This window comes from Suncus etruscus, chromosome 16, assembly GCF_024139225.1.
Source record: "Suncus etruscus isolate mSunEtr1 chromosome 16, mSunEtr1.pri.cur, whole genome shotgun sequence".
Classification (NCBI taxonomy): domain Eukaryota; kingdom Metazoa; phylum Chordata; class Mammalia; order Eulipotyphla; family Soricidae; genus Suncus; species Suncus etruscus.
The window spans coordinates 64,733,033-64,745,850 of NC_064863.1; the positions used below are offsets into that span (position 1 = coordinate 64,733,033).

Here is a 12,818-nt window from a genome sequence, read left to right on the forward strand (position 1 = left end):
CTGCCATATCCTTGGCATGTGCTCTTACTGCTTCATTCTGTCTCCCTAATGCCAGGAATAAATATTTGATGATGTTAGGGGAATGTTGTATTCTATTTTGATTTGTGGAGTGTTTAGCAAAAAATGAATGAGGTCTTACGCATATTGGCATGTATTCAGTTGTACAGGATGCTTAGTAACAATTGAGGTTCTGTTAGAAATTCTGTCTATATATGAATATGAGTCAGCATATTAATAACTCACAGAGGTATTTGGCAGCTTTAGCCTATTACGTTTTTCATATTATGGGGAATGTTTTGTAACTATGTCAGTCATTTAAAATAAAAATAAAATAGGCAGGAGAAATAGTGCAGAGTAGAGTAATGCAGAGTGTATGGCACTTGCCTTGAATGCAGCAGACCTGAATTTTAGCCTGAAGTGATGCCAGAGCACAGCCAGATTTGACTCCCACCCTTTCCCCCATTTAAGAGGTGTTTTAAGAAGTTTATTTACACACAAAAACATAAACAAACCTTAAGTGTTCAATCTGGTGATCTTTCATGACTGAATATATCTCTGATGCATCTATAACCAACCCTCAAAATAAAATATAGAGCATATTCATAATCCCAGAAAATTCCAACATGCCCCTTATTAATTCCTTCTTCCCAGAGAACATGAAGTGAATCATATCTTGGAATATAATCATACATGATTATCATATTATGGATAATCATTCCTAAGCTCCAAAAGTTTAAAATGTTTATTTTTTATATTTTTATAAATACTGATGTTGACTGACTAAAGTAGAATAAGAGAAATTTATAGTAAGAAAAAAGAAAAAAGATGATAAAATATAGTAAAAATAGCTTATAATAAAAATCGATTTAGAATTTTTTTTTTTTTTTTTTTTTTTTTGGTTTTTGGGTCACACCCGGCAGCACTCAGGGGTTACTTCTGGCTCTATGCTCAGAAATCGCTCCTGGCAGGCTCAGGGGACCATATGGGACACCGGGATTCAAACCACAGACCTTCTGCATGCGAGGCAAATGCCTTACCTCCATGCTATCTCTTCTGCCCCTAGATTTAATTTTTGTTTTATATTTTTGTTTTGGCTTTTGAACCACAGCTAGTGATGCTCAGGGCTTACTCCTGACTCTGCCTTAATAATTTCTTCTAGTGATATTCAGGTTACCATATGGACTGCTAGGGATTGAACTCAGATTAGCTATGTGCAAGGTAAATGCTATATATACCCTTTGGCTTATTACTCTGGTCCATCTTTTATTTTAACATGCTTAAGGGGAATAGAAATAGATAGGTTTTTGGTGTTTTTTTTTTTTTTTTTTTTTTAGGTTTTGTTGTCACACTTACCAGTGCTCAGGGCTCACTCTTGGCTCTGTGCTCAGAAATCGCTCCTTGCAGGCACAGAAAACCATATGGGGTACCAGGAATCGAACCTGGGTCAGCTGCGTGCAAGGCAAATGCCCTACTGCTGTTCTACCTCTTTGGCCCCAAATTTTTGTTTTTTTGTCCTTGACTTAAATCTATTTTTTCATGTAACTATATAAACAAAAAGAATTGTTTATAGTTTTAGTAACGATTGTCTAGAAGGGCTTTCTTTATGAGGAACCATATGAGGTACTGAACCAAGTTTGGCTACATGCAAGGTAAATGCCATACCCCTTGGATTATTACTCTGGTTCCAATTTGTTTTTATTTTACTCTTTTCTTTTATCCTGTAGCACTGGGGATGGAACCCAAGGCCTTAGGCAAAGCATGGCCTCTACCTCTGAGCCACAGCCCGAGGCACAAATTTATTTATTTTTTAAATAATTACACCCCAAGATCAACTATGATGACAGGGTAGGAATGTTTGTTCAGCAGGTAGCCTTGCATGTGAAGGTTGAAGGTGCAACGCCAACAACCCAGAGTTAGATTCCCTGGCATTACAGATGGTCCCCTGAGCTCCACTAGGAGTGATCCCTAAGTGTAGAGCCTGGAATGAGTCCTGGTTTATTTGGCTTTGGCCCAAATCACACATACCCTCAATTGCCAGATATGAAGAATGTTTTGCTAGCCTTTAATGCCCTGTTTCTTATTTTCTTTAATGGATGGATAGACTTCTTGTTCAGGATATTTTGAATTGATTTTATTATTAGTATTTCAGATGGTGTGCTGGACAAATACTACATCAGTTTTATACTACTTAATAGTGTGTTTTTGTTTACATTTTGGAAAGAAATATAGAGAAAAAGAAAACAAGGTCCTTTAGTCTTCTACCTGAGAATCCCTACTTGATAAAATGTCAGTTGTAGAATTTGTATGGCAATCTTCAGACATTAGATTTCACTTTCTTTTATTTATTTATTTTTGTTCTTTTTTTTGTTTTGTTTTTGGGCCACACCCGTCCGGCACTCAGAGGTTATTCCTGGCTCTGTGCTCAGTCGCCCCTGGCAGGCTGGGAGTGGGGAGGCATATGGGATGCCGGGATTTGTATAAGGCAAACGCCCTATGTCCCTAGATTTCACTTTCTTTTTTTTTGGTTTTTTTGGGCCACACCCGGTGGTGCTCAGGGGTTACTCCTGGCTGTCTGCTCAGAAATAGCTCCTGGCAAGCACGGGGAACCATATGGGACACCAGGATTCGAACCAACCACCTTTGGTCCTGGATCGGCTGCTTGCAAGGCAAACACCACTGTACTATCTCTCTGGGCCCAGATTTCACTTTCTGTTGTGTTTGTTCTTTTAAATATTTACATGGCAGTTTTGAGACTTAGATTTTATTTTCTATTGTTTTATCCATCATATTAAGCTCTCAGTCAATATTGGTTTATATTATAGTTCACCAACTATCGTATTTGCCGGCGTATAAGACAACCCCCTACTTTTGCAGTTAAAACATAGGTTTAGAAGAAAAAAAAACATAGGTTTAGGCCTATATTCGCTGTCTCAGACAGAATGTTCCTGTGCCACATGTGCTGCATGTGTTCCTATGCTCATGTACCACAGTGAGCCAATCACAACAGCAAAGGTTCAAAGGTTATACTGTAATAGACTTCTCTGACTCTCGCCAATCTGAGCAGGCTTTTGACAGCGTAGATTCCGGTCCAGAACATTGTCTAATTTGCATGTATAAAAAGCCTGCTTGGATTGGCTGAGTTAGAGAGGCAGTCTGAGCAGCCTTGCAGTGATTGGTGCAGGATTGAGTTGGAAAATTTGTTTTGTGGCAGTATTCAGACAATTTTCGTTTAGCGGCATATTGAAACATTTTTTGGGATATACTTGGCATATAAGACGACCCCTGATTTTCGGTTGACTTTTCTTTGTTTCAAAAGTCGTCTTATATGCCGGAAAATATGGTAAGTACACCAGATTTTTGTTAATTATATTCTTATATTTGAATCTTTAATTATCTCCCAATTTTGTTTGTCATAAGTCATGATTTCATGAACAATAGGATAATCATAGAGGCATTATTGCACAGTCCTCACTTTGCATATTTCCAGTGTGGAAAAACTGTCTTATTTTCCTGAGCTTAAAAGTCTTTAGATAGGGGCCAAAGTGATAACATAGCGGTAGGGCATTTGCCTTGCACACTGCCGATTATAAAAAAAATAAAATTCTTATAAAAATTAAAAGTAGTAATCAAAACAAATCTTTTTTTTCTCAACTGTGTTTACAGTTTCTTATCTGGCATAAAATCAATGAGTTTGTATCACGGTCTTCTATTTTCTTGATGGATGATACTATCTTCTAATGGATGTTGACTGACTTAAAGTGCAGTTTTATTGTCATTTTTCCTTGATTTTTATTTTTGAAGAAGATAAAAAATTTGGTTCTTTATTAAGCAAATAAATTTTCCAAGTAGCCAGATTGACATTATCATAAAGTATTTAGATTGATTTTGCGGGGGGCACACCCGGCAGTGCTCAGGGGTTACTCCTAGATCTGTGCTTAGAAGTTGTTCTTGGCAGGCACAGGGGACCATATGGGATGCCAGAATTTGAACCACCTTCTTTCCTCGTTCAGTTGTGTGCAGAGCAACATATGCCCTACCACTATGCTATATCTCTGGCCCCCGAGGTTGATTTTTTTTTTTAATTTAAGCAGCAAAAGATTTCCATTCACAATATTTTAGATAACCTGGTATTTTCCTATGAAAATATGTCAATTCTAATATCTGCTCATTGTTCACTTTGGAAAGCACCACATTTAGAAGACATAAGAATGCTTTCTTGGGGCCGGAGAGATAGCATGGAGGTAAGGCATCTATTTGCCTTTCATGCAGAAGGTCATTGGTTCGAATCCTGCATTCCATATGGTCCCCCGAGCCTGCCAGGAGTGATTTCTGAGCATGGAGCCAGGGGTAACCCCTGAGCACTGCTGGATGTGACCCAAAAACCAAAATAAAATAAAAATGCTTTCTTGAGCTCAGTTTTTAAATATGGCTTCTTTTACATGTGCTTTTCCCTAATTTTTATTATAATACCATGATTTACCAAGTTGTTCATAGTATAGACATTTCAGGCATTATATGTTCAAACACCAATTCCACCACCAGTGTGACCTTCCCTTCACCAATGTCCCCAATTTTCCATCATACAAACAAGTTTACTTCATAATGTTTGTACAGCACAGTGGGAAATGGTATTATCAAAATTTAGATCAACAAGGATCAATTTGAAATCATTTTTTTGTTGTTTAAAATTATTTTTTTTAATTTTTATTGTGGCCAAAGTGAGTTACAAATCTTTCACAGTAATATTTAAGGTACATAGTGATAATGAATAAGGGGAATTCCCATGACCAGTGTTTTCCTCCCTCCTCCATACCTTTTCCCAGCATGCCTCCCACTTCTCCCTCCTTTACCACCCCCCCCCCAGGATGCTAGTGTAATTGGTCCCCACTTATACAGCTTGTTGTAGATTAGATATCGATTCTTTGTCATTGACTTTGGATTTGGTGTTCAAGTCTGATCATTTTTTTTTATTTTCACTAAATGTTCATATGACTGTCTATACCATCCATATAAAAATACCATCCATTTTTCCCCTTCAAAATATGAAACTGACAAGATGATTTTAGTAATGTGCTTTTGTTGGAAGTATAAGAAATGAAAAGAGGAAGGAAAAAAAGCCCTAGAAGGAATCATCATGGATGGACATCATCTAGGTGTTATAAATATGAATTTAGAAGAAGAAAAGGGGAAAAGGTAACAAAACAACACAAGAGAAAAAGAAAAAAGGAGAAAAAAGAAAGAAAATCAACGAACATACAAAAAAATATAGCAAAGAAAGAATAAACACCAAAACCAGCAACTACGAAAGACAAGCAAAAAAAAAAAAATGACAAAAGAACAAGAAAAAAAACCATAAACATCCATAATTTTTATATTTCTCCATGGTGTTACTAAAGTCAGTATCTAAGGATTTACTGTTCAGTGGTTGATGCTAGTTGGGCCTTCTGTGTCATACTTTTTAGGCTCATGGTAGATTACTATGTAACTTTCCATTTACATTTCCTGTGATACTGCTGGGATGGCACTACTATAAAACTTTGAAGTGTCCAAGATTTATAGCTCTGAAACAGGTTTGGTGATTTGGAAATGTGATAAGGTTAAGTCACAGAGCTAGCCACATCATTAATCATCAGGGTGATGCAAATCAAAACAACAGTTAGGTACCATCACACATCTTAGAAACTGGCACACATCACAAAGAGTAAGAAAAATCAATACTGGCAAGGATGTGGGGAGAAAGGAACTTTCATTCACTGCTGGTGGGAATACCATCTTGTTCAGCTTTTATAGAAAACAATATGGAGATTCCTCAGAAAACTGGAAATAGAACTCCCATATGATCCAGCTATATACTCCTTGGGATATACTCTAGGAACACAACAACACAAAAATGCCTTCTGCACACCTATATTCATTGCAGCACTATTTACAATAGCCAGGATCTGGAAACAACCCAGATGCCTGACAACAACAAAAATGGCTAAAGAAATTGTGTATATTGGTACATATATACAATGAAAATACTATGCAGAGAGATGAAGTCATGAAATTTTCCTATGCATGGATGGACAGGAAACTATTATGATGAGTGAAATGAGTCAGAAGGAGAGAGAGAGAGGCACGGAATAGTCTCATTTATGGGTTATTTTTAAACTTTATTTATTGATTGGTTCATTGGTTGATTTCTGGGCCACATCCAGTAGCACTCAGGGGTCATTCCTGGCTCTGTACTCAGAAATCACCCCTGGCAGGCTGGGGAACTATATGGAATACCAGGAATCGAACCGGGTCAGCCCACATGCAAGACAAATGCCCTACCACTATGTTATCTCTCCGGCCCTCCATTCTATGGGTTTTAAGAAAAATAAAGTATTATTGTAATAACACATAGAAACAATAGAGATGAGGGCTGGAAAGTCCAGCCCACTATATGAAGCTTACCACAAAGAGTGGTGAGTTCAGTTAGAGAAATAACTATACTGACAACTTCCATGACAATGGTAGTGAATGATAGAAATAGAATGCCTGTCTCAAATACAGACAAGGGGTGGGGAAGGAAGGAGATAGAGGGCATTAGTGGTGGGAACTTTGCACTGGTGAAGGGATGTGTTCTTTTATATATATATATATATATATATATATATATATATATATATATATATATATATATATATATTAACTAAAACCCAACTACAAACATGCTTATAGTCATGATATTTAAATAAAGATATTTATTTAAAAAAACACTAGGTCTTTTCTGTTGGAGGATGTAGGTAGTGGTATTGCTTTAGGTCATGCAGAAAGGGGAATTTGCCTGACCCATCTTTCTGAGAAGGCCACAGAGGTATCAGCTTAGACCATGCAACCTGGGAAATGTGGTGGCTATTTTTTTTTTTTTTTGGAGCTTGGTGGAGGAGCAACCAGGGCCATTTTTATGCCAAGAAGATGGTGGTTTTGGACAGAAAGCTGGTGGGTTTTCAAGGGAATGGGGGCACCTTGACCCAATCCCATTTTGAAATCTTACATGTGTTTTATAAGCTGCTCAAAATTATTTTTTGCAAATGGGTAAGGATCTTAGGAAAACTTTAACTTTGAAGAAAAAATTAAATGAATGAAAAGACATTTATACCAATTTATCTGTTTCAGGGAAGCAAAATACAAACAAGAGTTGGATTATTAATGTTGCTGTGTACCTGGTTGAGTAACTGTCCCATTGCAGTAACACATTTTCTTCACAATTCAGCCAATGTTCCATTTGTATCCTTTATATTTTAGTGGGATTTAAGTCTCTTTTAAAATAATTCTTTCAATTAGAAATAGCACTAAACGTTTGAATATTGCAAATTTTTTTTAGCTGAGTGGTAATGGTTTATTTGTTGATGGCTTAGACTATGAAATTTTTTAGGAATCTATTTATGATATATACATTATATATACCTCAAATAAAGTATAAGTCATTTTCCTTAACAAAGATTTTAGCTTACAGGACAGATTGCAGAAAATCTTGGAGAAGAAGAGCAGTTGGTTCAAGGCTTATGTGCCCTTCTATTGGGCATTTCAATTTACTTCAATGATAACTCTCTTGAGAGCTACATGAAGTAAGTAAGATGAAAACACTACAGGAAAATGACTAGCTAGTGATAGCAGGAGATAATAATTCAAGTTTTCTGCCAAAATATCTGTAGACCATGTCTCTCTGTTTTGTCATACTTCCTAAACAACGCATTCTGCTTTCCTCTGTAGAGAGAAGCTAAAACAACTAATAGAGAAGAGAATTGGCAAGGAGAATTTCATAGAGAAACTAGGATTTATTAGCAAACATGAGTTGTATTCTAGAGCATCTCAGAAACCTCAGCCAAACTTTCCCACTCCAGAATGTATGATATTTGATCATGAGTTTACAAAGCTAGTAAAAGAACTTGAAGGTAAGACAAAGTTTGATATTCACTAGACAGTTCCTATAAATATACTTATGCATATATTTTAAACATATTGAGATTAACGATGGTAAGCCTGAAAGATTCTCTTCCCCCAGCTCTTGGTCTTTAATCTATCAAAAGCCTTGGTTTTCACGAAAATTGTTAAGATTGTTTCTTGCTGTCATGGAGTAGACCATATGGGTTTTTTTTTGTTTGTTTGTTTTTGGTTTTTGGGTCACACCCGGCAGTGCTCAGGAGTTACTCCTGGTTCTACGCTCAGAAATCACTCCTGGCAGGCTCGGGGGACCATGTGGGATGCCGGGATTCGAACCACCATCCTTCTGCAATTAAGGCAAATGTCCTCCCTCCATGCTATCTCTCCGGCCCCCATAGATCATATGTTTTTTTACCAGTTTCTTTGGTATTGTTTTTTAGGCCACATGTGGCTATTTTCAGGACTTACTCCTGGCTCTGCACTTAGGGGTCATTCATGATGAGGCTCAGGGAACCATATGTGGTTCTAGGGATAAAACCTGAGTCAGCCATGTATAAGGCAAGTGCCTCCCATTGTAAGATTTCTCAGCCCTAGTTTTTTCCTTGCTGGTGTTAGTAGAGGGGAGTGCTTGGGGGGAGGGAATATCCAGAGCTAATCACTTCAATATTAAAGTTTGAGAATGCCTACTTGGCTTTCTGATGCTGGTTGGTGCTGGGAATTACTTAGGCCACCTCAGTGGTGCTCAGGGGCCTCACTAGGCTATGCTTGGGAGACCTTGTACAAATAATCAAACCAGGGTCATCTTAATCCCTGTATAATCCCTTCAACCCACATGAATTAAGCATCAATAATGAAATGCTAAAATATTTAAAGCAAATTTTAAATAAGCCTTTTTACAGGTGTGATAACTAAAGCTATTTATAAGTCCAGTGAAGAAGATCAGAAAGAAGAAGAGGTGAAGAAAACTTTAGAACAGCATGACAGTATTGTGTCTCACTATAAAAATATGATTCGAGAACAGGTATGTACTGATGAATTATATACACTCCAATATGATAAGTACTTTCCTACTTTTAGAAAAAAATTTTCTTGGCACTTCAAATGCAAAATAAAACTGATTCTTGAATAATTCAAAGTATCTGAGTAAAGCCAAATTGGGAGCTACACAGGAGCTAAATATATTGTCAGATATTTTGAATAAAAATACAAATTGGGCCTTGATGATGTATGTATGTAGGGCACTTGCCTTATATGTTGCTGACTTGGATTCAGTCCATGACAGTCCATATAGTTCCCTAAGCCCCATTAGGAGTAATCCTTGAGAGTAGAGCCAGGACTAAGACCTGAATACTGCCAAGCATACCTCCACCCCCAAAATAAGACATATTCCAACATCAAAGTCTATGGGGAAGATAATCTGCAAGTAGATTTTTGTAACACAAATTAAGTCTAGTGATAAAAATAACAGAACATAATGGTCACATTGGAGAGACAATCCATTTAGGTGGATAGGAGCAGGAGTTTGAGGTGAGGGTAAAGGTGGGATGGAAGAAACTGAATTCTATCAATTCAGTATAATTTCTAACTTGGAGAGGGGAGATCTGTTCTTAAGCAGTGCTCATGGGACCTGGGTGCACTTCCAGCAATACTCTACCTGGCTGAAGGAACTGAAGGAATTTGAGGTTCAGCCAGCTGATATGATGCTACTTAGTGTTGCTGAAGACTGCAAGGGCTACACACCCAGGTTCTTGAGTGGGGCTGGAGGGCACGATGGATTGGGATTTAACTTGATGCTCTCATGCCAGACATGCACTCTAACCCTTTAAGCTACCTCTCAGCACATTCTCTGATGTTTAATTTGTTCATCTTCATAATTCTACTTAGTAGAAATCGAAAACACTTGATAAATGTTGTGTGTCATAGGATCTGCAACTTGAGGAATTAAAACAGCAGATTTCTACATTAAAAAGTCAAAATGAGCACCTCGAGACCACGGTCACACAGCAAGTATCTCAGATTCAGCAGCACAAGGACCAGTATAATCTTCTTAAAGTCCAACTGGGTAAGAGGTACTCACCCTCCGTCAGGTCCTAAGGAGAGGGACTGAGTAACACAAGTAATCGGTGTGGATCATTCTTTTTTTTTGGGGGGGGGGGGGTTGGGTCACACCCAGCAGCGTTCAGAGGTTACTCCTGGCTCTAGGCTCAGAAATCGCTCCTGGCAGGCTTGGGGGACCATATGGGATGCCAGGATTCTGACCACCGTCCGAATGCAAGGCAAAAGCCCTACCTCCATACTGTCTCCAGCGCCTACCCTGTAATTTTCTTTTTCTTTTTTCTTTTTTTTTTTTTTTTTTGGTTTTTTGGGCCACACCCGGCGGTGCTCAGGGGTTTCTCTTGGCTGTCTGCTCAGAAATAGCTCCTGGCAGGCACGGGGGACCATATGGGACACCGGGATTCGAACCAACCACCTTTTGGTCCTGGATCGGCTGCTTGCAAGGCAAACACCGCTGTGCTATCTCTCCGGGCCCTACCCTGTAATTTTCTATATTCCTACAAAGACAATGTTTCAGCCTATCACACTGTGTTGTACTCATTGGGACTCTATGCCTTGTCCCAGGCATAGATGTGAATCTTGTGCTCCTCTGTGAAGGATTCTCAGTCTAAAAGCCTCACATGTTTGTGTCTCCTATATCCTAATCGTAGCTTGGCTCTGAAGGGGTTAAAATCTGCTTTCCACATTATTTGAAAATCATTTGTATTTGTATCTTGATCAGTAGCTATGTGGATCCTTCAGTTTGAAGTAGGTCACAGGAGCCCTGGAAACTTTGGTGTCTCCCAAATCCTTATCTCTCCATCCTTCTGTCCTTCCTTCCTTTCTTTTTTTTTTTTTTTTTTAACTAAATTCACTAAACCTAGACTAAGCCTAGGGATATTTATATGCTAGCACAGGTTGTGAGCAGGGTTCTTTCTAGAGCCTGAGGTTATCAAGACTTATTGCTGAAGGCAATAAGACCATCATAAATCAGCAAGAGGAGAGTGTTATCTAATTGGCTAAAATCACTGATGGTCACATTCTGGTCTTGTATCCAGTTTTGGAGTATTATACATGGCTTTCTCACATAGTTAAGGACTTCACTGATGTATTGAACAAAGGCACCTCTTCTCCTGTTCAGGGTATGCTTCATGCCACCAGATTTGCTTGACTCTTTGCTGAGATTGTGGAGCTTCCAACAATCTCTCCCTATTTCCCCAACACCATAGACTTTTGGTCATCAGTCTCTATTTTAAAATGCAGACTCATCATTTGGCCTTTGGTAATAAGCTGATGAATATAACATGAGTTGTGTAGTTGTTTCTGGTGGCAGTTTAGGGATTTTTCCCTCACTCGGTCTGCTTGGCTATATTTTTTGGACATGTCCCTAGTTTTCTTGAAGATCTTTAAAAGTTTTTTATATTAATTGATAGAATTGGATTTGAGGGAGTGGGGTAACACACCCAGCCATGTTCAGGGGTTATTCCTGGTTCTACATTCAGAAATCACTCTTGACGGGATTGGGGGGCCATATGGGATGCTGGGGATCGAACATGGATCAGCCACATGCAAGGCAAATGCCCTACCAGCTGTGTAATTGCTCCAGTCCCTATGTACTATAAATTTTACTTATAGATCACCAATCTACAATTTAGTCCTTTTTGAGGCAGGCTGGGTGACTCTCAAAATATGTGTAGGGGACACATACCACTCTTAGCAGTACTCAACTGGACATTCAGTCAGGTCAGCCACATGCAAGGCATGGATTCACCTTAACTCTATATTATCTCCTCTCCCCAGCAATTTAGTCTTTTTTTTTTTTTTTTTTTTTTTTGGTTTTTGGGCCACACCCGGTAACGCTCAGGGGTTACTCCTGGCTATGCGCTCAGAAGTTGCTCCTGGCTTGGGGGACCATATGGGACGCCGGGGGATCGAACTGTGGTCCGTCCAAGGCTAGCGCAGGCAAGGCAGGCACCTTACCTCTTGCGCCACCGCCCGGCCCCAGCAATTTAGTCTTAATGCAGCTTTCCCTGAACCTTAAAAATAATCATCCAGTTTGCAATTTTGTAGACATATTAATTTTTAAAAAATGCAATATTTTATAAAAATGCTCCAAAGTAACTGAATTAGAAAATTATATATTTTGGGGCCGGGCGGTGGCGCTAAAGGTAAGGTGCCTGCCTTGCCTGCGCTAACCTTGGACGGACCGCGGTTCGATCCCCCGGTGTCCCATATGGTCCCCCAAGCCAGGAGCAACTTCTGAGCACATAGCCAGGAGTAACCCCTGAGCGTTACTGGGTGTGGACCAAAAACAAAAAAAAAAAAAAAAAAAAAGAAAATTATATATTTTATATTTGAATCTAATTTTTAAAAAGTGAAATCTTTACTGTCATGTTGATTTTATTTTTCTGCCCCTCTAATAGGTAAAGACAATCAACATCAAGGTTTGCACACTGATGGAACCCAGATGAATGGCATTCAGCTACAAGAAATCCCTGGCTTACTAAGAGAGATAGAAGAATTAAAAAGAAACCAAGAACTTTTACAAAACCAGCTGACTGAAAAGGACACTTTAATTGAACATTTGGTAAGTAAATCTTAAATAAGTTTTAAATATATGAAGAGGTAAGCAGTATTTCTTATTATCCAGATGTTTGTTTTTCTGGTCCCTTAAGCAGAATTATTATGCTGAGATTTAAAAAGTAAGACTTTTGGGGAACAGGGAAAGAATACACAAGCTAAGCTACTTAAATACTGTCTCTAAGCACCATCAGGGATACCTCCTCAGTACAGAGCGAGAAGTAAGCCTTGCAGTACTGTCAGGTGTGACCCTAAAGCCAAAAATAATCATACACACACACACACACACA

At 38.6% G+C, this 12,818-nt stretch overlaps 1 protein-coding gene across 2 annotated transcripts in view; it reads left to right on the forward strand.

Moving 5' to 3' along the window:
• Positions 1–12,818, forward strand: part of USO1 (USO1 vesicle transport factor) — a 90,768-nt gene that overhangs the window by 63,793 nt on the left and 14,157 nt on the right. For both annotated transcript variants that reach the window (XM_049790244.1, XM_049790245.1), the window contains 6 exons: positions 7,147–7,257; positions 7,480–7,598; positions 7,744–7,925; positions 8,814–8,935; positions 9,838–9,976; positions 12,372–12,535. In XM_049790244.1, the coding sequence (XP_049646201.1) occupies positions 7,147–7,257; positions 7,480–7,598; positions 7,744–7,925; positions 8,814–8,935; positions 9,838–9,976; positions 12,372–12,535 (837 nt within the window). The remainder of the gene's footprint in view (positions 1–7,146; positions 7,258–7,479; positions 7,599–7,743; positions 7,926–8,813; positions 8,936–9,837; positions 9,977–12,371; positions 12,536–12,818) is intronic.